At 40.2% G+C, this 27,520-nt stretch overlaps 1 protein-coding gene across 4 annotated transcripts; it reads right to left on the reverse strand.

The window, feature by feature from the left end:
* Nucleotides 1-953: 953 nt before the first annotated feature.
* SLC30A6 (solute carrier family 30 member 6) lies at nucleotides 954-15,903 on the reverse strand. 4 transcript variants are annotated; one of them, XM_059841373.1, is made up of 14 exons: nucleotides 15,796-15,903; nucleotides 13,245-13,331; nucleotides 12,546-12,630; nucleotides 11,449-11,491; nucleotides 9,341-9,406; nucleotides 8,862-8,942; nucleotides 7,589-7,624; nucleotides 6,702-6,796; nucleotides 5,864-5,912; nucleotides 3,949-4,068; nucleotides 3,545-3,647; nucleotides 3,152-3,199; nucleotides 2,517-2,585; nucleotides 954-1,472 (listed from the first exon to the last, which is right to left on the reverse strand). In XM_059841373.1, exons 1-14 carry the CDS (start codon nucleotides 15,796-15,798, stop codon nucleotides 975-977), a joined length of 1,383 nt encoding a protein of 460 aa, XP_059697356.1. In that variant the 5' UTR covers nucleotides 15,799-15,903; the 3' UTR covers nucleotides 954-974. The 4 variants fall into 4 exon arrangements, with proteins under 4 accessions (XP_059697356.1, XP_059697357.1, XP_059697359.1 ...); XM_059841374.1 differs by lacking the exon at nucleotides 8,862-8,942; XM_059841376.1 differs by lacking the exon at nucleotides 12,546-12,630 and having other exon boundaries at nucleotides 15,796-15,833.
* Between the last annotated feature and the right edge of the window lie 11,617 nt (nucleotides 15,904-27,520).

Here is a 27,520-nt window from a genome sequence, read left to right on the forward strand (position 1 = left end):
TGTCCCAAAGGTTAAGCACTCCAGTAGTGACTAGGAACTCTCAGCGATCACTGACTTGTACTCTGGATTTAAACCAGGGATATAAATAAATTACTTTTCCCCCTGGAACTATTAAAAAAAAATACAAACAGGAAAATACAAAGTCACAGTCAAATCACAGAATACTCCCCCATAGTAAAAAAATTAAATACTGGCTTCAGAAACAACAGTTCTGTATCCTTAATAGGGTTAATCATAAAAAAGAGGTGCTTGTAAAATCTTAAGTTTTAAGTATTTTATTTCCCAGTATATTGCTAAATAATTTTGCAGTTAAACCAAAAAGTAAGAAATATCCGAGATGAGTATGGAATACTTACAACTAGAAAATGGTTGCTGAACCATCTGAATTTCTATAAAAGCATCAATAAAAATGTAAAAACACCGTCTCACAAAATCAGTTACAATCTGAAATGCCAATTGCCTTCACAATGGCCACAACATGAATATTGATGGATTTTTGCAACCAAAAACTAATTGGGATTTGGCCCAAACATGGCTTAATACAGCAATCAAACGTGTCTGAAAATTGGGACTTGTATTTCTGCCATTTCCTATTCTTTCAGCTATTCAGCATCCAGTAATTTTCATTAGGAAAAAAAAAAATGCTACCTGGTCACAATTTTATTGTCTTATGGAGTTGTGCTGCATCTCAATACATTCTTGGATAAATGAAGAAAAGTGGATAAAAAAGATGAGTAGAAATAGACACCCTATAAAAACTACTTGTAAAGTATTGTAAATCTGCAAAATATCTGTGGCATTACACAGGCTACTGCTGATGAGAAGGAAAAAACTGCTATTTAACCTCTTCATGAATATGAACAATGCACTTGTTCCCAGCCATTCAGAATGATGTGACATTCCAAATGTTTATAAAAATTGGGTAATAAAAGAATTAAGTCAATACCCTTAAGTATAATAAATAATGGTGTTTATTATGGTCGGGGCTGACCACGAGCGTTTGTTCCATATCTGCCTGGGACATTTGCAAAACCAGTTCTGAATCCTTGAGCTGCTCCAATTCCTGGTATTCCAAGTCCTTGACTGAGTACACTGCTGTAGGGTGCAGATCCATGATTAAAGCCCAATCCATAGGGCTTTGTCTGAGTGTTTAGAAGGATGACTGGACTCACATTTTTGCCTGGTGTGTTAAAAGAAAATTCTGGTGGCGGGCTGCTGGGCTTAGCTGGAGTGGAGGTAACAGGGTTCAAATTGTCAGCAGCTTTCAAAGATGGCATTGGAATAATGTGATGATCCGAAAGGTTCAGAATATTGTTTGCAATAGGCACAGATGATAAGGTAGGTCTGATCCAGTCATCTTTGAAAATCTGAACAGTCAAGGTAGAGACCAATGTGTACAATCTGTTAGTGACATGGGCAAGAACCATTTGCTCATTTGCATCTCTCCGAATTCGGACATGGACTGATCCAGCCTAGAAAGTGATAAAAACAAGTTGGCTGTTAATTATTACTCCAATAAAAATTCCCCACATGCATTCAAGAAGAGGCAAATTATCCTGCAGAGAATTACACAAAGAACTTTTGCAGTGGAAACTACTAACTAAATTAAGAACCTTATTACAAGATACATTCTGATCTTTCCTAATGTGTTCCTCTCTTATGAACATACCAAGATCATTATTCAAGAGAAGTGAGTCCTAGAACCAAACTATACACCACAACATGTGTTGGCAGGAAAGGCAACAACTGGGGGAGAAAAATGGCTCAAAAGAACAAAATGCAAATTTAGGTGTAAGTGGCAGAACAGTAAACTGAAAGCTATTTTTACATCAGAAATAGAGAACAGATGCCTTTTTTGTTGTTTTAAGAAGGGCAGCATAATGGAAGAAACCAGTGAAGAAATATTCTAAGAAATATTCTTAATTTTCCAGCTGTCACAAAATACCTGCATCAACTTAGGAATAACCAAGTCCTGTGTGATCATTCTGTACCATAAAAAACACCCTTTCATTTCCTTCAGCTTACAGAATTATTGGTACACAACTGTAATTTATTTTGCTCTACCTTCTCCCCTAGAAATGCTGAAAACATATGATTCTACAGTCTATTGTAGACCTTTGGTGCTTGAAAGGTTACAGTTATTTCTCTCTTCCTAGACAATTTACACTAACACACAATTTTGAAAAAAGTTTTTTCCATTGTTTGTCATTTTCTTCACTCCAAAATACGAAAGAAATTCTACAGTTGCAAAAATTCAACTTCTGCTTTAAGCCAGAAGTGCTGCATACATTAATAACATTAACCAAAAACAAAGCTTTAAAAAAATGTAAAGGACAGAGGAAGAGAAGTTTTGCAATAAAGCACAGGGACTAAGTACTGACTCCATCAAATTTTTTTATAGTTAGTATTTCAGAAGAAATATCTTATTTTATGTAGATTAAAAAAATTGAAGTAGTATCTGACAACTTTTATTATCCAACAACAAAGGCTAGAAAGATAATAAAGGCATAACTTACCAAAGTGCCAAAACCTAATGTCCAGAAATGCTCATTTCGAACTTCCAACACACCATCCAAAGTTGAAACCTAATTTTACACAAACATCCACAAATATGAAAATAAATCAGAAGCTTCAAATCCCTGTAGAAATTTTTTTTATACATAACTGAATAACAAAGAATTTTCAGTAGTGAAATAGAAGCTCCATACAGAGAACAGATGATGTCTGTTAATGTCACTAATGCTTATCTATCGCACTGTGGCTACCCTTAAACATCCAAATCCATCAAAAAAGTTTTAAGGAACAAATTTCAAGTAACTCTTGCTGCCAAACTGAAATATGTTCTCAACTTGATATGCTGTAATTCAACAGCTGCCTGTACTCCTTTTCCTCCTTCAACTCACATTTGTAAACCACTTCAATAGTAGATCAAATTTAAATAAAAACAGCCTGCACTACTAGACAGATTTGTTCCAGATACCTAAAAGATGCTATTCATCTTGGAAAACAAGATTCCTATTTTCTACATGCAGCTAAAAAAATATTTTAAAAATAATTTTAGCAAACTTCTTGGACTAGTCAGAGAAATTCTTCACATTCCTGAATGCTTATTAGCTGTACACACTGTGCTATGTATTATACATTGACTTACCTCTCTAAGAAGTTTATCTAACTGGCCAATCACATGAGGTGGGGTTGTCTTCAAAAAGAAGAAGAAAAGAAAATACAAGTTAAAATAAAGATTAACTGGCCCTGTTCAAGTAAGACAGCCTTTAATTCTGGTCTACCCATCACACAAGAGACCAATGGCATTACTATCAAAATCTTATGACTTCATGATGCATATCTGCACAACCTTTAACATTCTTGTAGCACATCACAAATTCCTATCGGAACACTTCCTATCTACAGGCTTAAAACAGATTTCAAGGTGGTTTTTTTTGGTTTTTTTTGTTTGTTGGTTTGGGGTTTTTTTGTTTTTTTTAATGAGGCCATTTAACAAAACCAAAACCACAAAATCTGTTGATCTGGGAGGCTGCCTTACCTGGAGTAGTACTTTCCCACTGTAGACACTCATGGGATACATGGTACCAAATGTCATCAAAGCAATTGCTATAGCAGAGGCCGTGTCCACAGCAAAATAATTGCTAGGGAGAAAGAGAAATTAAAAAAAAACCACTGGTATTTATGTTTTTGAAAGGCAGAGCAACTTACTTATGATTCTTTTTTCATTCTTTTAAATTATATACACTTACAAAATTTTACACATCCTAATCTCATTTGAACTCTCATTCATCTTGGACAGCAGACAAATGCATTCACAGAGTTGCAATGACATTCGTACAATATGCAGCTCTACATCAGATAATTCCTTTCATGCAAAAAATGTATTTTCTCACAGATTGGATTAAAAAAGAGCTACTGTTTTAAAACAACAACTGCACATACTTGATTTCAATGAGCATATATGTAATGCAAAGAGCTAGAGCTCCAGCAATATCAATCAAGACAAAAGGGTTCATCCGTGGCAGAAAGATGCTACTCAATCCTGGGATGATTCCACAAATACTGCAACAAAACAGAAAAAGCAGCTGTCAGCCAGCTCTTCATCACTACTTTGAAATTCCAAAATTACACCCATTATTTAGCATTTGACTTCTAACACACCTTGCTATCATAGCACATGATGAGCATTGTAAAGGCGCCACTAATTCTGCTCAAAGGCTGCTGTGAGCAGAAATTAATCAAGTGTTTTTTTCTGGGAACACAGCTCTATGATACAGCTGTATCAGCTGTCTGCAGCACAAGTGCTTCATGAGTTCAATACTGGTATTACAGAGATGTACACAGCGAGAGATTTGTGTATCACCTGTCTTCAATCCATCTGCCATCTTGGTGTGCAAAAGCGTCCTAAAGTCAGAGCTAACTAATTCATGGAGTCTCAAAAGAGGAAGAAGACCAGCTAGTTGAATAAGAGGAGACAAAAAAAATGCATGAGGGAATGCTGGGAAAATTACTTATTTATAGCTATTTCCTGTCAATGGCAGTATGAAGAGAGAAAGGAGTTTCTGTACTGCGCAGTGAATATAAATGCATTTCACATCCTGGAAAATTTCAAGGCAAAGACAACACGAAATATTTTGTTGCTATGGTTAAAGCCAACTTATGTTTAGACATCATGTGCTGGCCTGCTTCTCTAAGAATTTTAATTAACATAATTATATACAGGTGCAGATATTTTTTAATCAGCACTGCTTCACATAACACATCTGAAATAGCTGTATACATACTAATTTAATGGGGTTTTACTCATATTGGCTTAACTGTATACAGGTTATCTAAAAACCCAGTAGAAATAATGCTACTCTTGATCTGGGACTCCTTCAAGTTATCCATCACTGTCCTTCCCCTTAAAACTGTATTTCTACTCTGATAAGAGGGAAGTTGTGCAACTGTCTGTGATTGGTATCCACCTTTTTTTTTTTTTTTAATAAAACTTGGAAACCTAATTATTAGTCTTCCAAAAATATTTCACAGATTTTGCTTCTGATGATGTAACATCTTATAGCCATATAAAATCAATTCTTCTGTTACCAAGTCAGCATTCTCTGCACTCCCTAACTGTAAAAAAGATCACGAGATGCAGAAACAGATGGGTTTTGAAGCACACTTAACATGTTTTACAACTTGGTTTAACATTTATTTTGATACTGACAGATAGTTGGAAGAACGTGTATGGATAAAAATAAACTTCCCTGACATCTGACAAAACTATTTGCAAACAATGTTATCTTGCATTCAGATATCCAATACAAGCAAGACAGTTAACAGACAAGACAAATGAGCAACACTGCTTATATCCCTGGAAGACACGGACTTTCCAGTTTCCTGCTGGGCAGGTGAGGAGTTTCCATAGCTATGGTTCAGTGAGTAACTTGTTTCATAAATCACATTTAAACTCAACCATCTGAAACATTTGTCCAGCCCACAAAGTAAATAAACAATAATTATTACAAAATATATCACTGGGTATGCATGTTGTGAAATGGAGTTCAAAGATGTACAGGACAATGCTAGTTTTCCTATTCTCACCCAAAGAGAATTACATACAATGTACTGAGCACATATATTCAAAAGAAAAGATACCCAGAAATATGTATTTCTGTTAGATTGATGTATCTGGGAAATATGGGAGACAATGTTTGCTCCAGAGTTCACACATAAGACCGGCAGTAGGTAAAGCTATTTTAAAAGCTCTAATACAAGTTTATGCCTCAAAACCCCTCCAAAATATTATTATACACACAAAACCAACACTGCCTTCCAGAAGCTAATGATTTTGAAAAACAATATAAAGCTTCACCTTCTACTAAGATCTGCAACATGCTCCTGAAGCCAACTTGTGCTGGCAGCTGCAAAACAAAGAAAGTAATAAAGTTACCACAATTTTAAGTACCATTTTAAAGTTACTACATTTTAAAGTACACACAAGTTTTAGTTTAAGGGAAGAATTCAATAAATACACTGTGAATGAGTAAATATATCTCAACAGATACCCTGGCCTTTGAAAAAAGACTCAGGTCTGTCATTTCCAGGCAGCAAGTACAACATCCATCTCTCATAAAAAACTGAACAGTTGCATCTCTCATAATAATCTGAACTGATTAAATACAAATATAATTACAGGTTATAACCACTATCTTTTATATAATATAGTGTAAAATAGATATTTATAACTATGGGCAATTTATAGGACAATTACGACAGGACAATTTACAATTGCAGGAATGACTGCAAACACTTCACAATGAAAAAGGTAAAAGAACTTTTCATTTACCAATGAAAAGGAAAAAAGAACTATTGCATTAAATTACTTTTTAATCCATTAATACATCTATAAAATGTGTTGAAAGTTCTGGTATCTGTCAAATGACCTTCACTGGCTGCATTCAAAAAATTGAAAACAAAGGATACTGCAGCATTAAAATAATATCATAATAATGACCTCAGACTAAGAGCCTTATAAGCAAACTGGAGTTGAAAATCAGATGGCAATTCTATTGCACAAAGTTACATTAACAGAGGTAACAGTAATATACAACCACTAGTTAAGGAAGTTACCAGACAAGTTACACCTTGATAAAAATAGGAACACTAACATTTTTTTCTCAATTCTTGTTACCGTCTAATTTATCACATACCTTCAGAGACATAAGCAAAAGGCTTATTCTTAATGGAAAGCATTGTAAATAAGTTGAAAAAGAGAGCCACGAAAGTACCAACCAGCAGTCGTCCCCTAGGGAGGGGAAAAAAGATGTCTTAATTTCCCATCATCACAGAACATATCATCAAGCTGTAACCACCAATAACAGTATAAAAATATTTTGCTTGGTGTTCACTGAGGCTGAAAACCAGTAAGATAAACTAGTGTAATATTTAGTAACCAGCAGTGTATAATCATTGTAAGGGTTATAGAAGATCACTGAACTTCGTACTTTATTGTTATCACACGATGCTCATAATGTTGAGTAACAGCTCTAAAGCAATTGCATAAATGCACACACGTATATATTTTCCCTTCGAAGATACAAACACATTGTCCCCTCAGCAGCACAGCTAAGAAGCTTAGCTTTCTATGGAATTATGCCATATACCCCCAGCCTTCTTCTAGAACTACTTCAACATACATCCCACACCCCCTTCCTTTGCCCCATAACACTTTCTTTTCCTCTCCCCGTGGTCTTTATAGTCTGAACCCTCTTTGCAAAACCTTCAGTTCCCTGGTGACCACAGCATCCTTCCCCCCCACATACCAGGCCTTCCAAGAGGCCACAAGAAAAAAAAGGAACTGAACTAGGAAAAGCAGCAATATGTAGTTAGATCACTATTTGAGATAACATGAGCATTAAACTTCATTGTACCTTGAAAAGAACTGTTTGCAGTATAGCCTGCACGTGGTTTGAAACAAATGCCAAGGCACCAAAAGCAATTTGGTACTGAAAGTACTTGCATAACTAATATATGCTAGATAACAATTAGAAACATAAAAGGACAACAACACATTTTACAGGCCAAAATAATTTCTTACGTGTGTATCTCAGGCTGTTCCAGAAACCGCTCCGCACTACAAGAATAATTGAAAATGTGAGTTATATTCATACAGGAAAGCCTTGATATGTGAAGAATGTTTTTACAGTTCCTTAGCATTAGCTGCCATTCATAAACAAAAACTGATAGATAAAGTACTGCAAAAAAATGGATTGCTTAAATAAACACTGCAACTTTTATAAGCAATGAAAGCACTTAACACTGAATCAAAGCAGATGTGATTTAGACTTCCCAAATATTTCCAAAGTGTGCCAGCTACCATGAATGCTGCCTATATGACAAAAATATGCTTGTAAATGAACATGCAAAAAAATATTGCTACTGGCATCACCACCAGTGGTTGGTGACCACAACAAACTAAGTCTGAAATTCCTGACTTAAAGCCTCACACTAAGCAAGATCAAATAAAGTAGACATTGGATACTGTGGTGGAGATATAGATCTTTTTTTACCCACCAGTGAGTTAACAAATGAGCTTCAGCTGTAACAGAAAAACCTGCTAAGTTTGTGGAATTTCCTAAAATTGATGTTGGAAAACTTGGAAGTTTTGACAGAGGGTGATTCATTCCAGTGGACTGTCACTTCAATACACTGACCTTATAGGATAAAGTTGCTAAGTTATTAATACAGTCCTTTACACAGAAAATAGAGCACTTGAATAAAATAAGGGAAGGTATACTGTTGCAGTTTTAAATTCCAGATGTTAACAAAAGCCTCTTCATCTTTAAAAACAAAAATAATGTTTTAGGCTAACCTCCTGAAATACAAATGTCCCCAAGCATACACGGTATGGCAAATTAATACTTGAGCAAACTTTGAGGGAGTGAAGAAGTCAATGCTTCAAACATTCAGCTCCTTGATATATTATGAAGCTGATTTGACTTCAAAAAGCAACAGAAGTAAAAAAACCCAAACTTTTATTTGTTAATGAGTTTACAAAAGTCAAGATGCATAAGGAAATGCATTAAATTAATTATGCAACCTTTTAGAAAAAGTATTCTTAAAACCATTAAATCTTTCCCTAGAGAGCTTTTAAAGAACATTTATCAATTCCCATCTTTACATCTAAAGCCTACATGTAGTGTAGTCAATGTAAGCAAGCAGTAAGGTTTAGCAATATTTTTTAAATATCTTTTAAGTTTTTTCTAAAGTATGTCTTTACATACAGCACTTGTAGAATACACGTGCTTTTGGTTGATCTGGACTATATCTTCATATGTTATAAAATAAAAGAAAACAGTACATAACCCTACCTTTCTTTCAGTATAAAAAGAGCACCAAGCTGTGCCAGAACTGTAGATGCAAATACAGCTAGAACTTCAAACCTTTCAAACCTGAAATTTGAGAATTAAGTTTAGAAACACTGAACATTGAACAATGCATCCAATAGAATCTTTTCTGTGCAAGAACCAGCAGGATACCCTACTTTTTCCAATTCATTCAACAGCAGACAGATGGGAAGAAACTGAAGGTTTTATGAAATAGTCATTATTCTGTTTCTTTTAACACTCCACTCATCAGAGACACCTTAAAATTAAGCATTTCTTAATTCTTCTTCCTGTCCATCCCCTACTCTGTAACTGGTCTTTACAGTAAGTCTTGGCCCTCCTCACTTTTAGGCTCTTTCACACACAGAGTATTACTGATGGCTGTTCAGGGATCCAGGCAATGACAGTGAGCAACGTATGAAATGCTGTATTATCAAACACTACATCTTGTTATTAGTACTTACCCAAATGAATAGATTGGGCTGGGTTTCTTCATCATTACCCAGTAGCTTATTAGACATGTTACCAAACTGAAAAAAGGGGGAGAATTAGACTGTGATAAAAAACAGCAGCTTTTACAAACTGCATAATCTACAAACACACACTTGAGCCACCAGAAATCAACATACAAATACAGCCACATCTTGTGCTCAACTCAACCTCCCTCACTGTCCCAGTGATGTTCTAAATGCTCCTCATGCGCTTTCTGAACTTGCCTGGAAATGCTGTAACCTGAGAAATGCTGCTTAAATGAGAAGGAAGCTGATAAGCAAGACAGAAGAGTGGAAGAAAAAGCAAAGAAATCTCTCCATTAAAGTCTTCTTTTAGAGATATACCATGAATTGTATTTGGTACTCTAGAGTAAGTCTCAGGCCACACCAAGTATTGCCTTTCTTTTCACAGTGTAATTTCTCTATGCAATTTGTCTATGGCCAAAACAGACTAACTTTCTTTGGCTGCATTCACCTATACAAGCTCTGATCTAGCTGGCCATCCACTGACAGCCACAGGTCTCTCTTGCTATCTTCTGGCCAAATTTTTCTCTCATACTGAACATCTAGAATTCCAATTATTTTGGAATCTCCATGGTAGTAGTCAGAATGTTTCAAGGATGAGTAGTTTCCTCTGCCTATTTTTCCTCTATTGAACAATTTTTTTCTCTACTGAACAATTTTTTCAACTGGAATCCACATAGATTCAGTGCCATCTGTGCTTTCATGCAGTCCTTCTGTAATTAATAACAATGTTAAATCAGACTGGATCAAGAACTCATCCCTACAAATGATGAACAATCACATCCTCACAACTTGATTCACAGATGTGTAAAATAAAAAGTAAAACCAAAAAGGAAGTAATACTGTTCATATACAAAGCCATAAACTCATATTCTCAGTGACACTATTATATGCAACCAGACAATGACAGAAAGAAGCAGAAATTGATTTTTGCAGCAGAATTACTGAGCACTGTTCTCCCTTACAGCAAATCAAAATTCTTGAAAGAGATTGCTGTGAGTTAGAATAATCGTCTAGTCCAATTAACCCCTAATTAACCTAAGACAGGAGTGCCTAGGGTTGTTCCACCTTCTTCTAAAACTAAAAGAAAAAAGAATTCCATACGAATGGGAAGTACAACATCAACACTTTCCACAATTTCCCCAAGGTGAAAAAGGTATTTTGAGCAAGATGACAAAAATTTAGTAGGTAAAAAAAAAAAATTCTAAGAGAAAGACAAGATTCATTAGAATTAAATCTTAATGCTAATGCAGTCACAGATCAATTTTTTTTGTGCCTATTCCCACAAGTCATTTTTGTTTCTGCATGTTTACTGATGTAATTTATGAATGTTTTACTCTAAGTCAGATAAGTTATAGTAGGTAATGGATATATGCATGACTCAGAAAGCTGATCTCTACCTTTTATAAGATAGTGAGACAGCAAGGAAGGTAATGTAGGCTAATATTTTAAAAATATCTACATTTTATTTCCCAACCACAGCTACCATTCTGTATCTTAGATAAGAACTGAATATATTTCATGTCTGTATTATCAATATTAGCAAAAGTATTCAGAACTATCATAATAAAAGTTGTTTTGATATCATTTTTTTAGAATACAAGAAAAATACTGAAAATATCTAATGACCTTATACGAAAAATACTTGATATCTAGCTTGCGAAATATTTTTGAAATAGAATTACATGCTTCTTGTTTCCTGATGTTAAAACTGAGGGTTACTTCACAATCAGTGACTATGGCATTAGCAAAATGTTCTGAGAGAAAACCAGACAACAGTCTTGTGCCATATTGTTTCATGTTGTCACACATCTACAGAAAGAAATCTATGACTGAACTGATCAGTTACTAGCCATTCTCAATATAGCTATGGTCATTCTCAATACACATAATAAACAGATAAATACAATCTATTTATTGTGTGCAATTTTATACTCATTAAGCTATATTTAAACCAATGGCTGTTTCTATACTGATGACTAAGTTACATGTCTTTGAATCTGTAAGTAAATTTTAAATGTGAAGAAATATACAGACAAAATGGGAAAAAAACTCACCTGAAAAGGTCAAAGATTGTCAAATATGTGTAAGCAGTTAAAGCTGTAAAGAAAAGTAAATTTTAATAATTGAATACTTAATTTTTCAATGCAAAAACACTCGTATTCTAAATCCCTTTTGTGTAGTTCTTTCCAGTCTTCTACCTACCTTCAACTGCCTCTGCTGATAGAACAAGCCTCTGTTATTCTAAAGACACCAATATATTAATTGTCATAAGCAGGCTGATTATGGCAATCCTAATCAACTAAAGCACATAAAAAAGCCCAGATACAACAATTATCACATTTGTGACTAAGTTGTGACAAGGAATTTAGGTACTGGAAAGTCAGGAGATCTTCCAGAAACACATCACTTACCAAAGTAAGAGATCTCTTATGTGTGTTATTGCAATGAAAAGTAGGTTGAACTGAATATTTTACTTGTTTTTCATCTCTAACCTATCTTGAAACTGCAAGAAAACCCACACCAAAAATTAAAAACTAAACCAGCATTCTATTCTCAGTGCAGGTGATGGGAAGCACATTGAAGCCCCCATCCAAAAGCAGAAGGCACACAAAACTCCGTGGGGTCTGGCTGATCTGGAGCTCATTTCCCCACAGCAGCCCTCACAAAGCTGTGCTTTGCAGCAGCAGCTACAGAGGTGCTGGAAACACTCCAATGTTTGGCTACTGCTGAGCATTCCTTGAAAGCAAAGAAGTCTTAAGCCTTTTCCACACTACAAACATCTTCATTCAACTGCAAGTGAGGGTCTCTGCATGTCACTGGTGCTACTTATACACATAACAGGTTTGAGGACTAGTAACTCAAAAGCCTACTTGTTTTCAATCTTAAAGATGAAGAAGCTACTGCAGGAAGCAATTGACCAGCAGGACTGAAAACCTGCACACTTTGAAGAATTTCCACCCATCCAAACTCATCTGGGAAAAATGCTTCTAAGTTGATTGTGGCAAATCAAAAGGAAGCACTTTCTGAACCTGGCTGTGCAAACCCCTAACTCCATTAAGTACTGCATTTGGCTTTTTCAGTCAGCTGGAACTCCACAAGCTAAGAAACACATAGTAGTTTGTTGTAGTTTCAATACATGAGAGCCACCTACCTATGCTGTTTGTAGAGCTGCACCACATGAGCAGGAAGCCAATACATATTAAATTTATAGCACCAAACAGTAAAATCTTCCAGGACTGTTGATGAGAATAAATATGTATTTTACACCTTCCAAAATTTACAAGACAGAAATACATCAATCTGGTCTTAAAAAACAATATTGCACTACTTGGTCATGCATGATCAAACAGAACTGGCTTCTCATCCTTCCCAAAAATTCACCACTCATTTCAGAACAGCAAGTCCTTACTCTATTTTAAACTTTACAGATTATTTTAAAACTTATTTATGAATGCCACCATGCTTAAAATACCTTTCTGGTCTAAAAAAAACCTCATCCATTTATAATATGTGCATTTCATTACAGCACACATTACATCTGACTTTTGAATACCAACTCATGAAACTTTATATTACTGGGTTCCTTTATTTGTGCAGAAATTTTGGTCCCAAAACCATCTGAACACATTCAGTTTACAGTTCCACTGAGTCCATCAGATTATAATTCTGAAGAGCACTAATTCACAGGGACAACTCACAGAAGCAATACAACTTCAAAGATTATTTTTTAAGCACAGCTAGAAAAATTCAAAGAAAAAATGTCATAATATACTTAAGTTAACAGTGTATTTGAACTTATTTCAGCTAATGTATTTTTATTATAATTATGATTTTTTTAAGCAATACTTACCCTTCTGTCTGCTGCAACCAACCTAAATTCATGTGTTAACTTTCCAACCAATGATCTCTGTGATTTGCGGAACAGGTGTATTGTCCCCTTAAAAATAAAACAACAGTTTAATTAAAAACTTTACTTACACCATAATTTAAATTAGCAAAAAGGAAATCTTCATTTTTAAATTATTTTCACAATTATATCAAAGACTTAGGTGAACTTTTTGTTAACCAGAAATATCACAAACTTTAAACTCAACAATATTTTGGTAACCATTTCACATGGTTTATTATATTAGAAAATGACAAATTACTTAGAATCAAGCTTCATTTAGACATAATCCAGAACTCAGTTTTACTGGAAAAGACACTAAAGCATCACTTAAAGAGTGAGTTTTAACTTTTATTTAGATGAAACTACTACAAGACAGTTTTAAAACACAAATATTTTTCTTCATCAAAGCACACTTCCCACCCAAAGGCAATGGATTTATTAAACAGGAAAATACTGTTTATAGATCTATAAAGGAGAACCCACCACAGAAGTAAAAACAATGCTGGTGATGTGGTGGACACAAGGCCAGTAACAAAATGAAACCTACCAACAATCCTGGCTGTGACTTAACCTAAAGGGCTGCTACACGGCTCTCCTGCAAGTGTGACAGGGAGCAGACTACCAGAGAAATTCATCTGCCACGACACTTGTCTTCCTTTCCTTCAAGGGTCCAAGCTTCTGGTTGTCCTCTGTTCTGCTCTCCCCACAAAGAAGTAAGCTTTCCACATGAAAAACCCTTCTGATTTGCAATAGGAATTTGTGGGCTTGTAATGACAGACCACAGTCTGTCATCTGCAGCAGTTTGGGGCCAGATTAAATAAGGCTTGATTTTAAGCTATCACACCTTAGCTGCCAGCAGAAGGCAAAAGGACATACTAATGGGCTCTTCACCAAAATAAATTCAATTAACTTTCAGATACTTTGTCAACACAGCTGCATTTCATATTATCTGAGAAATACAAGTGTGCCATGAATTAAACTTTAAGCACTACTACATGTCCCAAGTTTAGCTCATCTGGGACAAAACACGGGCACTTACTCTTTTCTTTATTAGCAAATCATTACATGCTAATTTTAATTCTTAACAGATGCATGCAGGATGCCAGAACACCTCAGAAAGCTTTTCTTTTTTTCCCAGTGGACAGCCTGCTTATGAAAGCTGCTGTGCTACAGAATCACAAAGAATCACGGAATATCCCGAGTTGGGAGGGACCCACAAACATCACAGAAGTCCAGCTCCTGGCCCTGCACAGGACACCCCACCATGTACCCGAGAGCATTGTCCAGACACTTCTTGAGCTCTGTCAGGCTGGTGCTGGTGCTCCCTGGCGAGCTGTTCCAGTGCCCACCCACCCTCTGGGTGAAGAACCTTTTCCTGATATCTAACCTAAACCTGTCCTGACACAACTCCAGATCATTCTCTCAGGTCCTGTCACTGGGCACCACATTGCAGAGATCAGTGCCTGCCCCTCCTCCTTCCCCGTGAGGAAGGTGTGACTGCAGTGAGGTCTGCCCTCAGTCTCCTCTTCTCCAGGCTGAACAGACCGAGTGACCTCAGCCACTCCTCACAGGGCTTCCCCTCCATAACCTTCACATCTCCGTAGCCCTCCTTGTCACCTTCACACCCACTGCTTTCCCAGACTGTTGGCACTGTGTGCACTGCCCAGCCACACGGTGCCACACCTCCCTGTTTACAAAGGATGCCGTGCAGCACAGCTGTGTTCCATGTGCCACACGGGACCTGTGCAAACCCAGGCAGGCCCCAGCCCACGCGGGACAAGCTCCAGCTCAGCACGTGTTGTACCTCGGCATGAAGGCATCCCTCGATCCCACAGTTCCGCCCAGAGCTCGGTGCTGGGCCGGGCGGCTGCCCCACACCTCAGCCAGCCCCTGAGGTGCCACAAGAGCTCCAGAAGGCGTGTTTCTGCAGCCAGCGGCGCTGTCTGCTCCAACAGGTGACAGCACCTGTTATGGGCACCGATGTCACTCCAGCGGGGCTCGGCACGACAAGGGAACATTTCGCCGCCCAGACGAACACGCACACGCGGCGGTCGTGCCCAAAAGATCGGGTTTTCATCTTAGAGAAGCGAGCCAGAGTGACAGCCCCGACACCGGCGAGCAAGCGCACTATAACCTGTCTGTCCTGCGGCGAGTCCTAGCTCCCTGAGCGAGGTGCCGCTGAAGGAGAACTCCGAGGCTCAGACGGCAGCCCGGCGACCCCGTTCGAGAGGCGCCTCCGGCACAGGAGCCCCCCCACGGCCCCGGCACCCGGCCGGGCCCTGCCCGCGGTGCCGGCGCTCCAGGCGCGGGATGAGAGCCCCGGGGAGGAAACACTGCCGGGCACCGACGCCCCGCGCTGCCCCCGGGCCCGCTGCGGGCCGCGCCAGCCCGGACGCTCCGCGGCGCCGCCGCCCCGGCGAGGGAGCGGCCGCTTCCAGCAGCCTCCGCACCCCATGTTCCACGCACGACTTTCCTTCCCCTTCCCTCCTTGCCCCCAGCAGGGGCCACTCACCATATTACTCCCCGCAGCGGAAGAGACGGCGCCATGCGAGGCCGGAAGGGGCGGGAGAGGTTCCCGTCGCCGCGGCAACCAGCGGGCCCGGCGGGACACGTGGCGGAAGCGGCGCCCGCCGGGAGCCGGCTGCGGCTGCGGCTCCGTCCCGATCCCGATCCCGCGGGATGTGCCAGGCCGCCCTTCCCTCGCTCATTCCCGGCCGGCGGCAGGCTGATGTGGAGGCCAACTTTGGGCTATGAAAGTCTTGTCTGACGATTCCCCGCACTTGTGCCGTTCATCTGCCCGCTGCCTCCGAGAGCCAAGGAAAGGGTTCCCGCGGGTGGTACCGTCACAGACCTATGGTCATCGCAGTCCAGCCTGTGATCAAACACCACCACGTCAACTAGTCCATAGCACTGGGTGCCACGTCCAGTCTTTCCTTTAAACACCTCCAGGGATGGTGACTCCACCACTTCCCGGGCAGTCATTCCAATATCTAACGATCCAGTGAAGAAAGTCTTCCTAGTGTTCAACCTAAACCACCCATGGCACAGCTTAAGGGTGTCGTAGTCCTACACCTATCACAGTCTGTCACGATACTCCACTACAGCAGTTCCACAAGGATGGGTTTGCTTCTCATTCTGAGCATCCCTCTGTCCGCACAGTACCAGGCATAAAGGGCACTCAGGACACAGCATGCAAAAGGCATTTCTTTCCCCCAGCTAAACCCCCAAAGGACACCACCTCTCCAAACTACAGGAATTATGTTGAACCCTAAAAAGAAAGGCTTACAAACACTCTGGAAAGGAGATATGATCAAAATAAATGCAATTGCAATATACCCTTCAAAAACCAGAAAATTGAGAAATGTGGTAACGACAAGAAAGTGGTCTGGGTGGAAATGAGGTGCAGTGCAAAGGACCAAAAGAGGCCAAAACTAAGCTCACAGCTGTTGCAAAAGCAGGGGAAAAATCAAGGAGGCAGACACAACTTGGAGGGGAAGATATGAAGGACATGGCATTGGTCGTTTAAAAAGAAAAAAAAAGAAAAATATCTTGACCAAAGTCAAAGCCATCAAAAGGCATGGCATGCCATCAAGTGCAGGGACTTGCACCAAAGCTTGACCAATTGTTCCCCAGTAAAACTGCAAGATTCCGTTTCCCTTCCCGAACGGAAATTTCATTTCCGTTCGGGAAGGGAAACGGAAACTTGCAACACTGAAAAGAAAGTCTTACAAACACTCTGGAAAGGAGATAGGATCGAAAGAAATGCAATTGCAAAATACCCTCAAAAACCAGGAAAACTGGGAAATTTGGTGACTACAAGAAAGTGGTCTGGGTGGAAATGAGGTGCAGTGCAAAGGACCAAAAGAGGCCGAAACTGAGCTCACAGCTGTTGCAAAAGCAGGGGAAAAATCAAGGAGGCAGACACAACTTGGAGGGGAAGATATGAAGGACATGGCATCGATAGTTAAAAAAGAAAAAAAAAAAAAGAAAAAAATCTGGGCGAAAGTGAAAGCCATCAAAAGGCATGGCATGCCATCGAGGGCAGGGACACTGAGGACATACACCAAGGCTTGCCAAAATTGATCCCCGCTAAAGGCCAAAAAAGAAGAGAAGGACTTGCGAACACTCTGGAATGCAGATACCATCAAAGGAAATGAAATTGGGAAAAAAAAAAAAAAGAAAATGGAGAAATTTGGTGACTCCAAGAAAGTGGTCTGGGTGGAAATGAGGCGCAGTGCAAAGGACCAAAAGGGGCCAGAACTAACCTGACAGCTGTTGCAAAAGCAGGGGAAAAATCAAGGAGGCAGACACAACTTGGAGGGGAAGATATGAAGGACATGGCGTGGATACTTAAAAAAATGAAAAAAAAAAAACAAATCTCGGCCAAAGTCAAAGCCATCAAAAGGCATAGCATGCCATCAAGGGCAGGGACTTGCACCAAAGCTTGCCCCCTTGGTTCCCATTGAAATCGCAAGATTTCATTTCCTGTCCCGAAATGAAATTTCCTTTTGGGATGGGAAACGAAATCTTGCGACCCTGAAAAGAAAGGCTCACAAACACTCCAGAAAGAAGATATGATCGAAAGAAATGCAATTGAAAACAACCCTGAAAAAACTAGAAAATGGGGAGATGTAATGACAGAAAGAAAGTGGTCTGGGCGGAAAGGAGGTGCAGTGCAAAGGACCAAAAGAGGCCGAAACTGAGCTCACAGCTGTTGCAAAAGCAGGGGAAAAATCAAGGAGGCAGACACAACTTGGAGGGGAAGATATGAAGGACATGGCGTGGATACTTAAAAAAATGAAAAAAAAAAAACAAACCTCAGCCAAAGTCAAAGCCATCAAAAGGCATGGCATACCATCAGGGCAAGGGACTTGCACCAAAGCTTGCCCCATTGGTTCCCATTGAAATCGTAAGATTACATTTCCCGTCCCGAAAGGAAATTTCCTTTCGGGACGGGAAACGAAATCTTGCGACCCTGAAAGGAAGGCTCACAAAAACTCTGGAAAGAAGATATGATCGAAAGAAATGCAATTGAAAAAGCCACCAAAAAAAACAGAAAATGGGGAGATGTAATGACAGAAAGAAAGTGGTTTGGGTGGAAATGAGGTGCAGTGCAACGGACCAAAACGGGCCAAAACTAACCTGACAGCTGTTGCAAAAGCAGGGGAAAAATCAAGGAGGCAGACACAACTTGGAGGGGAAGATATGAAGGACATGGCATGGATAATTAAATAAAATGAAAAAAAAAAAAAAATCTCGACCACAGTCAAAGCCATCAAAAGGCATGGCATACCATCATGGCAAGGGACTTGCACCACATACTTCTAGGCTTGCGAAAATTGATCCCCGCTGAAGGCCAAAACAAATAAGAAGGACTAAGGAGCACTCGGAAATGGAGATACCATCATAGGAAATGAAATTGAAGGAGAAAAAAAAAAAAGTGGGAAATTGAGTGACTACGAGAAAGTGTTCTGGGTGGAAATGATGTACAGTGCAAAGGACCGAAAGGGGCCAGAACTAACCTGACAGCTGTTGCAAAAGCAGGGGAAAAATCAAGGAGGCAGACACAACTTGGAGGGGAAGATATGAAGGACATGGCGTGGATACTTAAAAAAATGAAAAAAAAAAAAAAAATCTCGACCACAGTCAAAGCCATCAAAAGGCATGGCATACCATCAAGGCAAGGGACTTGCACCAAATCTTGGCCCATTGATTCCCATTGAAATCTCATGACTTCGTTTCCCGTCCCGAAAGGAAATTTCATTTCCTTTCGGGACGGGAAACGAAATATTGCGACCCTGAAAAGAAAGACTCACAAACACTCCGGAAAGAAGATATTGTCAAAAGAAATGCAATTGAAAAAAGCCACCAAAAAACCAGAAAATGGCGAGATGTAATGACTGAAAGAAAGTGGTCTGGGCAGAAAGGAGGTGCAGTGCAAAGGATCAAAAGAGGACAAAACTAACCTGACAGCTGTTGCAAAAGCAGGGGGAAAATCAAGGAGGCAGACACAACTTGGAGGGGAAGATATGAAGGACATGGCGTGGATAATTAAAAAAATGAAAAAAAAAAAAAAAAAAATCTCGACCGCAGTCAAAGCCATCAAAAGGCATGGCATACCATCACGGCAAGGGTCTTGCACCACATACTTCTAGGCTTGCGAAAATTGATCCCCGCTGAAGGCCAAAACAAATAAGAAGGACTAAGGAGCACTCGGAAATGAATTTCATAGGAAATGAAATTGAAGGAGAAAAAAAAAAGAAAGTGGGAAATTGAGTGACTACGAGAAAGTGTTCTGGGTGGAAATGATGTACAGTGCAAAGGACCGAAAGGGGCCAGAACTAATCTGACAGCTGTTGCAAAAGCAGGGGGAAAATCAAGGAGGCAGACACAACTTGGAGGGGAAGATATGAAGGACATGGCGTGGATACTTAAAAAAATGAAAAAAAAAAAAAATCTCGGCCAAAGTCAAAGCCATCAAAAGGCATGGCATACCATCAAGGGCAGGGACTTGCACCAATGCTTGGCACCTTGGTTTCCATTGAAATCGCAAGATTTCATTTCCCGTCCCGAAATGAAATTTCCTTTCGGGACGGGAAACGAAATCTTGCGACCCTGAAAAGAAAGGCTCACAAACACTCCGGAAAGAAGATATGATCGAAAGAAATGCAATTGAAAAAAACCCTGAAAAAACCAGAAAATGGGGAGATGTAATGACAGAAAGAAAGTGGTCTGAGCAGAAAGGAGGTGCAGTGCAAAGGACCCGAAGAGGCCAAAACTAACCTGACAGCTGTTGCAAAAGCAGGGGAAAAATCAAGGAGGCAGACACAACTTGGAGGGGAAGATATGAAGGACATGGCGTGGATACTTAAAAAAATGAAAAAAAAAAAAAATCTCGGTCACAGTCAAAGCCATCAAAAGGCATGGCACACCATCAAGGCAAGGGAATTGCACCACATACCCTTAGGCTTGCGAAAATTGATCCCCACTGAAGGCCAAAACAAATAAGAAGGACTAAGGAGCACTCTGAAATGGAGATACCATCATAGGAAATGAAATTGAAGGAGAAAAAAAAAAAAAAGTGGGAAATTGAGTGACTATGAGAAAGTGGTCTGGGTGGAAATGATGTACAGTGCAAAGGACCGAAAGGGGCCAGAACTAACCTGACAGCTGTTGCAAAAGCAGGGGAAAAATCAAGGAGGCTGACACAACTTGTAGGGGAAGATATGAAGGACATCTTGTGGATACTTAAAAAATGAAAAAAAAAAAAAATCTCGGCCAAAGTCAAAGCCATCAAAAGGCATGGCATACCATCACGGCAAAGGACTTGCACCAAATCTTGTCCCATTGATTCCCATTGAAATCGCAAGATTTCGTTTCCCGTCCCGAAAGGAAATTTCATTTCCTTTCGGGACGGGAAACGAAATCTTGCGACCCTGAAAAGAAAGGCTCACAAACACTCCGGAAAGAAGATATGATCGAAAGAAATGCAATTGAAAAAGCCACCAGAATAACCAGAAAATGGTGATGTAATGACGGCAAGAAAGTGGTCTGGGTGGAAAGGAGGTGCAGTGCAAAGGACCAAAAAGGGCCAGAACTAACCTGACAGCTGTTGCAAAAGCAGGAGGAAAATCAAGGAGGCAGACACAACTTGGAGGGGAAGATATGAAGGACATGGCGTGGATATTTAAAAAAATGAAAAAAAAAACAAATCTCAGCCAAAGTCAAAGCCATCAAAAGGCATGGAATACCAGCACGGCAAGGGACTTGCACCACATACCCCTAGGCTTGCAAAAATTGATCCCTGCTGAATTCCAAAACAAATAAGAAGGACTAAGGAGCACTCAGAAATGCAGATACCATCAAAGGAAATAAAATTGAAGGAGGAATAAAAAAAAAAGTGGGAAATTGAGTGACTAGGAGAAAGTGGTCTGGGTGGAAATGATGTACAGTGCAAAGGACCGAAAGAGGTCAGAACTAACATGACAGCTGTTGCAAAAGCAGGGGAAAAATCAAGGAGGCAGACACAACTTGGAGGGGAAGATATGAAGGACATGGCGTGGATACATAAAAAAATGAAAAAAAAAAAAAAACTCGACCACAGTCAAAGCCATCAAAAGGCATGGAATACCATCATGGCAAGGGACTTGCATCACATACCCCTAGGCTTGCAAAAATTGATCCCTGCTGAAAGCCAAAACAAATAAGAAGGACTAAGGAGCACTCGGAAATGCAGATACCATCAACGGAAATAAAATTGAAGGAGAAATAAAAAAAAAAGTGGGAAATTGAGTGACTACGAGAAAGTGGTCTGGGTGGAAATGATGTACAGTGCAAAGGACGGAAAGGGGTCAGAACTAACCTGACAGCTGTTGCAAAATCAGGGGGAAAATCAAGGAGGCAGACACAACTTGGAGGGGAAGATATGAAGGACATGGCATGGATACTTAAAAAAATGAAAAAAAAAAAAAAATCTCAGCCAAAGTCAACGCCATCAAAAGGCATGGCATGCCATCAAGGCAAGGGACTTGCACCAAAGCTTGCCCCATTTGTTGCCATTGAAATTGTAAGATTTCATTTCCTGTCCCGAAATGAAATTTCCTTTCGGGACGGGAAACGAAATCTTGCTACCTTGAAAAGAAAGGCTCACAAACACTCCAGAAAGAAAATATGATCGAAAGAAATGCAATTGAAAACAACCCTGAAAAAACAAGAAAATGGGGAGATGTAATGACAGAAAGAAAGTGGTCTGGGCGGAAAGGAGGTGCAGTGCAAAGGACCAAAAGGGGCCAAAACTAACCTGACAGCTGTTGCAAAAGCAGGGGAAAAATCAAGGAGGCAGACACAGCTTGGAGGGGAAGATATGAAGGACATGGCATTGGTCGTTTAAAAAGACAAAAAAAGAAAAATATCTTGACCAAAGTCAAAGCCATCAGAAGGCATGGAATACCATCATGGCAAGGGACTTGCATCACATACCCCTAGGCTTGCAAAAATTGATCCCTGCTGAAAGCCAAAACAAATAAGAAGGACTAAGGAGCACTCGGAAATGCAGATACCATCAACGGAAATAAAATTGAAGGGGAAATAAAAAAAAAAGTGGGAAATTGAGTGACTACGAGAAAGTGGTCTGGGTGGAAATGATGTACAGTACAAAGGATGGAAAAGGGTCAGAACTAACCTGACAGCTGTTGCAAAATCAGGGGGAAAATCAAGGAGGCAGACACAACTTGGAGGGGAAGATATGAAGGACATGGCATGGATACTTAAAAAAATGAAAAAAAAAAAAAAATCTCAGCCAAAGTCAACGCCATCAAAAGGCATGGCATGCCATCAAGGCAAGGGACTTGCACCAAAGCTTGCCCCATTTTTTGCCATTGAAATTGTAAGATTTCATTTCCTGTCCCGAAATGAAATTTCCTTTCGGGACGGGAAACGAAATCTTGCTACCTTGAAAAGAAAGGCTCACAAACACTCCAGAACGAAAATATGATCGAAAGAAATGCAATTGAAAACAACCCTGAAAAAACAAGAAAATGGGGAGATGTAATGACAGAAAAAAGTGGTCTGGGCGGAAAGGAGGTGCAGTGCAAAGGACCAAAAGGGGCCAAAACTAACCTGACAGCTGTTGCAAAAGCAGGGGAAAAATCAAGGAGGCAGACACAGCTTGGAGGGGAAGATATGAAGGACATGGCATTGGTCGTTTAAAAAGACAAAAAAAGAAAAATATCTTGACCAAAGTCAAAGCCATCAGAAGGCATGGCATGCCATCAAGTGCAGGGACTTGCACCAAAGCTTGACCAATTGTTCCCCAGTAAAACTGCAAGATTCCGTTTCTCTTCCCGAACGGAAATTTCATTTCCGTTCGGGAAGGGAAACGGAAACTTGCAACACTGAAAAGAAAGTCTTACAAACACTCTGGAAAGGAGATAGGATCGAAAGAAATGCAATTGCAAAATACCCTCAAAAACCAGGAAAACTGGGAAATTTGGTGACTACAAGAAAGTGGTCTGGGTGGAAATGAGGTGCAGTGCAAAGGACCAAAAGAGGCCGAAACTGAGCTCACAGCTGTTGCAAAAGCAGGGGAAAAATCAAGGAGGCAGACACAACTTGGAGGGGAAGATATGAAGGACATGGCATCGATAGTTAAAAAAGAAAAAAAAAAAAAGAAAAAAATCTGGGCGAAAGTGAAAGCCATCAAAAGGCATGGCATGCCATCGAGGGCAGGGACACTGAGGACATACACCAAGGCTTGCCAAAATTGATCCCCGCTAAAGGCCAAAAAAGAAGAGAAGGACTTGCGAACACTCTGGAATGCAGATACCATCAAAGGAAATGAAATTGGGAAAAAAAAAAAAAAGAAAATGGAGAAATTTGGTGACTCCAAGAAAGTGGTCTGGGTGGAAATGAGGCGCAGTGCAAAGGACCAAAAGGGGCCAGAACTAACCTGACAGCTGTTGCAAAAGCAGGGGAAAAATCAAGGAGGCAGACACAACTTGGAGGGGAAGATATGAAGGACATGGCATGGATACTTAAAAAAATGAAAAAAAAAAAAAATAATCTCAGCCAAAGTCAACGCCATCAAAAGGCATGGCATGCCATCAAGGCCAGGGACTTGCACCAAAGCTTGCCCCATTTGTTGCCATTGAAATTGTAAGATTTCATTTCCTGTCCCGAAATGAAATTTCCTTTCGGGACGGGAAACGAAATCTTGCTACCTTGAAAAGAAAGGCTCACAAACACTCCAGAACGAAAATATGATCGAAAGAAATGCAATTGAAAACAACCCTGAAAAAACAAGAAAATGGGGAGATGTAATGACAGAAAAAAGTGGTCTGGGCGGAAAGGAGGTGCAGTGCAAAGGACCAAAAGGGGCCAAAACTAACCTGACAGCTGTTGCAAAAGCAGGGGAAAAATCAAGGAGGCAGACACAGCTTGGAGGGGAAGATATGAAGGACATGGCATTGGTCGTTTAAAAAGACAAAAAAAGAAAAATATCTTGACCAAAGTCAAAGCCATCAGAAGGCATGGCATGCCATCAAGTGCAGGGACTTGCACCAAAGCTTGACCAATTGTTCCCCAGTAAAACTGCAAGATTCCGTTTCTCTTCCCGAACGGAAATTTCATTTCCGTTCGGGAAGGGAAACGGAAACTTGCAACACTGAAAAGAAAGTCTTACAAACACTCTGGAAAGGAGATAGGATCGAAAGAAATGCAATTGCAAAATACCCTCAAAAACCAGGAAAACTGGGAAATTTGGTGACTACAAGAAAGTGGTCTGGGTGGAAATGAGGTGCAGTGCAAAGGACCAAAAGAGGCCGAAACTGAGCTCACAGCTGTTGCAAAAGCAGGGGAAAAATCAAGGAGGCAGACACAACTTGGAGGGGAAGATATGAAGGACATGGCATCGATAGTTAAAAAAGAAAAAAAAAAAAAGAAAAAAATCTGGGCGAAAGTGAAAGCCATCAAAAGGCATGGCATGCCATCGAGGGCAGGGACACTGAGGACATACACCAAGGCTTGTCAAAATTGATCCCCGCTAAAGGCCAAAAAAGAAGAGAAGGACTTGCGAACACTCTGGAATGCAGATACCATCAAAGGAAATGAAATTGGGAAAAAAAAAAAAAAGAAAATGGAGAAATTTGGTGACTCCAAGAAAGTGGTCTGGGTGGAAATGAGGCGCAGTGCAAAGGACCAAAAGGGGCCAGAACTAACCTGACAGCTGTTGCAAAAGCAGGGGAAAAATCAAGGAGGCAGACACAACTTGGAGGGGAAGATATGAAGGACATGGCATGGATACTTAAAAAAATGAAAAAAAAAAAAAATAATCTCGGCCAAAGTCAAAGCCATCAAAAGGCATGGCATACCATCAAGGCAAGGGACTTGCGCCACATACCCCTAGGCTTGCAAAAATTGATCCTCGCTAAAGGCCAAAACAAATAAGAAGGACTAAGGAGCACTCGGAAATGGAGATACCATCATAGGAAATGAAATTGAAGGAGAAAAAAAAAAAAAAGTGGGAAATTGAGTGACTACGAGAAAGTGGTCTGGGTGGAAATGATGTACAGTGCAAAGGACCGAAAGGGGCCAGAACTAACCAGACAGCTGTTGCAAAAGCAGGGGGAAAATCAAGGAGGCAGACACAACATGGAGGGGAAGATATGAAGGACATGGCGTGGATACTTAAAAAAATGAAAAAAAAAAAAAATCTCGGCCAAAGTCAAAGCCATCAAAAGGCATGGCATACCATCAAGGGCAGGGACTTGCACCAAAGCTTGCCCCCTTGGTTCCCATTGGAATCGTAAGATTTCATTTCCCATCCCGAAATGAAATTTCCTTTCGGGACGGGAAACGAAATCTTGCGACCCTGAAAAGAAAGGCTCACGAACACTCCGGAAAGAAGATATGATCAAAAGAAATGCAATTGAAAACAACCCTGAAAAAACCAGAAAATGGGGAGATGTAATGACAGAAAGAAAGTGGTCTGGGCGGAAATGAGGTGCAGTGCAAAGGACCAAAAGGGGCCAAAACTAACCTGACAGCTGTTGAAAAAGCAGGGGAAAAATCAAGGAGGCAGACACAACTTGGAGGGGAAGATATGAAGGACATGGCGTCGATAATTAAATAAATGAAAAAAAAAAAAAAAAATCTCGACCACAGTCAAAGCCATCAAAAGGCATGGCATACCATCAAGGCAAGGGACTTGCACCACATACTTCTAGGCTTGCGAAAATTGATCCCCGCTGAAGGCCAAAACAAATAAGAAGGACTAAGGAGCACTCGGAAATGGAGATACCACCAATGGAATGGGAAATTGAAGGAGAAAAAAAAAAAAAGTGGGAAATTGAGTGACTACGAGAAAGTGGTCTGGGTGGAAATGATGTACAGTACAAAGGACCGAAAAGGGCCAGAACTAACCTGACAGCTGTTGCAAAAGCAGGGGAAAAATCAAGGAGGCAGACACAACTTGGAGGGGAAGATATGAAGGACATGGCATGGATACTTAAAAAAATGAAAAAAAAAAAACAAATCTCGGCCAAAGTCAAAGCCATCAAAAGGCATGGCATACCATCAAGGCAAGGGACTTGCACCAAAGCTTGCCCCCTTGGTTCCCATTGAAATCGCAAGATTTCGTTTCCCGTCCCGAAATGAAATTTCCTTTCGGGACGGGAAACGAAATCTTGCGACCCTGAAAAGAAAGGCTCACAAACACTCCGGAAAGAAAATATGATCGAAAGAAATGCAATTGAAAACAATCCTGAAAAGACCAGAAAATGGGGAGATGTAATGACAGAAAGAAAGTGGTCTGGGCGGAAATGAGGTGCAGTGCAATGGACCAAAACGGGCCAGAACTAACCTGACAGCTGTTGCAAAAGCAGGGGAAAAATCAAGGAGGCAGACACAACTTGGAGGGGAAGATATGAAGGACATGGCGTGGATATTTAAAAATATGAAAAAAAAAAAAAAAATCTCGACCACAGTCAAAGCCATCAAAAGGCATGGCATACCATCAAGGCAAGGGACTTGCACCACATACCCCTAGGCTTGCAAAAATTGATCCCCACTGAAGCCAAAACAAATAGGATGCACTAAGGAGCACTCGGAAATGGAGATACCATCATAGGAAATGAAATTGAAGGAGAAAAAAAAAAAAAGGGGGAAATTGAGTGACTACGAGAAAGTGGTCTGGGTGGAAATGATGTACAGTGCAAAGGACCGAAAGGGGCCAGAACTAACCGGACAGCTGTTGCAAAAGCAGGGGAAAAATCAAGGAGGCAGACACAACTTGGAGGGGAAGATATGAAGGACATGGCATCGATAGTTAAAAAAGAAAAAAAAAAAAAGAAAAAAATCTGGGCGAAAGTGAAAGCCATCAAAAGGCATGGCATGCCATCGAGGGCAGGGACACTGAGGACATACACCAAGGCTTGCCAAAATTGATCCCCGCTAAAGGCCAAAAAAGAAGAGAAGGACTTGCGAACACTCTGGAATGCAGATACCATCAAAGGAAATGAAATTGGGAAAAAAAAAAAAAAAGAAAATGGAGAAATTTGGTGACTCCAAGAAAGTGGTCTGGGTGGAAATGAGGCGCAGTGCAAAGGACCAAAAGGGGCCAGAACTAACCTGACAGCTGTTGCAAAAGCAGGGGAAAAATCAAGGAGGCAGACACAACATGGAGGGGAAGATATGAAGGACATGGCATGGATACTTAAAAAAATGAAAAAAAAAAAAAAAAT

This window comes from Haemorhous mexicanus, chromosome 3, assembly GCF_027477595.1.
Source record: "Haemorhous mexicanus isolate bHaeMex1 chromosome 3, bHaeMex1.pri, whole genome shotgun sequence".
Lineage (NCBI taxonomy): Eukaryota > Metazoa > Chordata > Aves > Passeriformes > Fringillidae > Haemorhous > Haemorhous mexicanus.

What these genes read in the sequence shown, in the direction of transcription:
- SLC30A6 (XM_059841373.1), bottom strand. An exon ending in AGCCCAATCTATTCATTTGG is followed by an intron (nt 8,943 to 9,340) that starts GTAAGTACTAAT and finishes CTCAAATTTCAG; the next exon opens with GTTTGAAAGGTTTGAAGTTC. An exon ending in TATATGCTCATTGAAATCAA is followed by an intron (nt 3,648 to 3,948) that starts GTATGTGCAGTT and finishes CTTTCTCCCTAG; the next exon opens with CAATTATTTTGCTGTGGACA.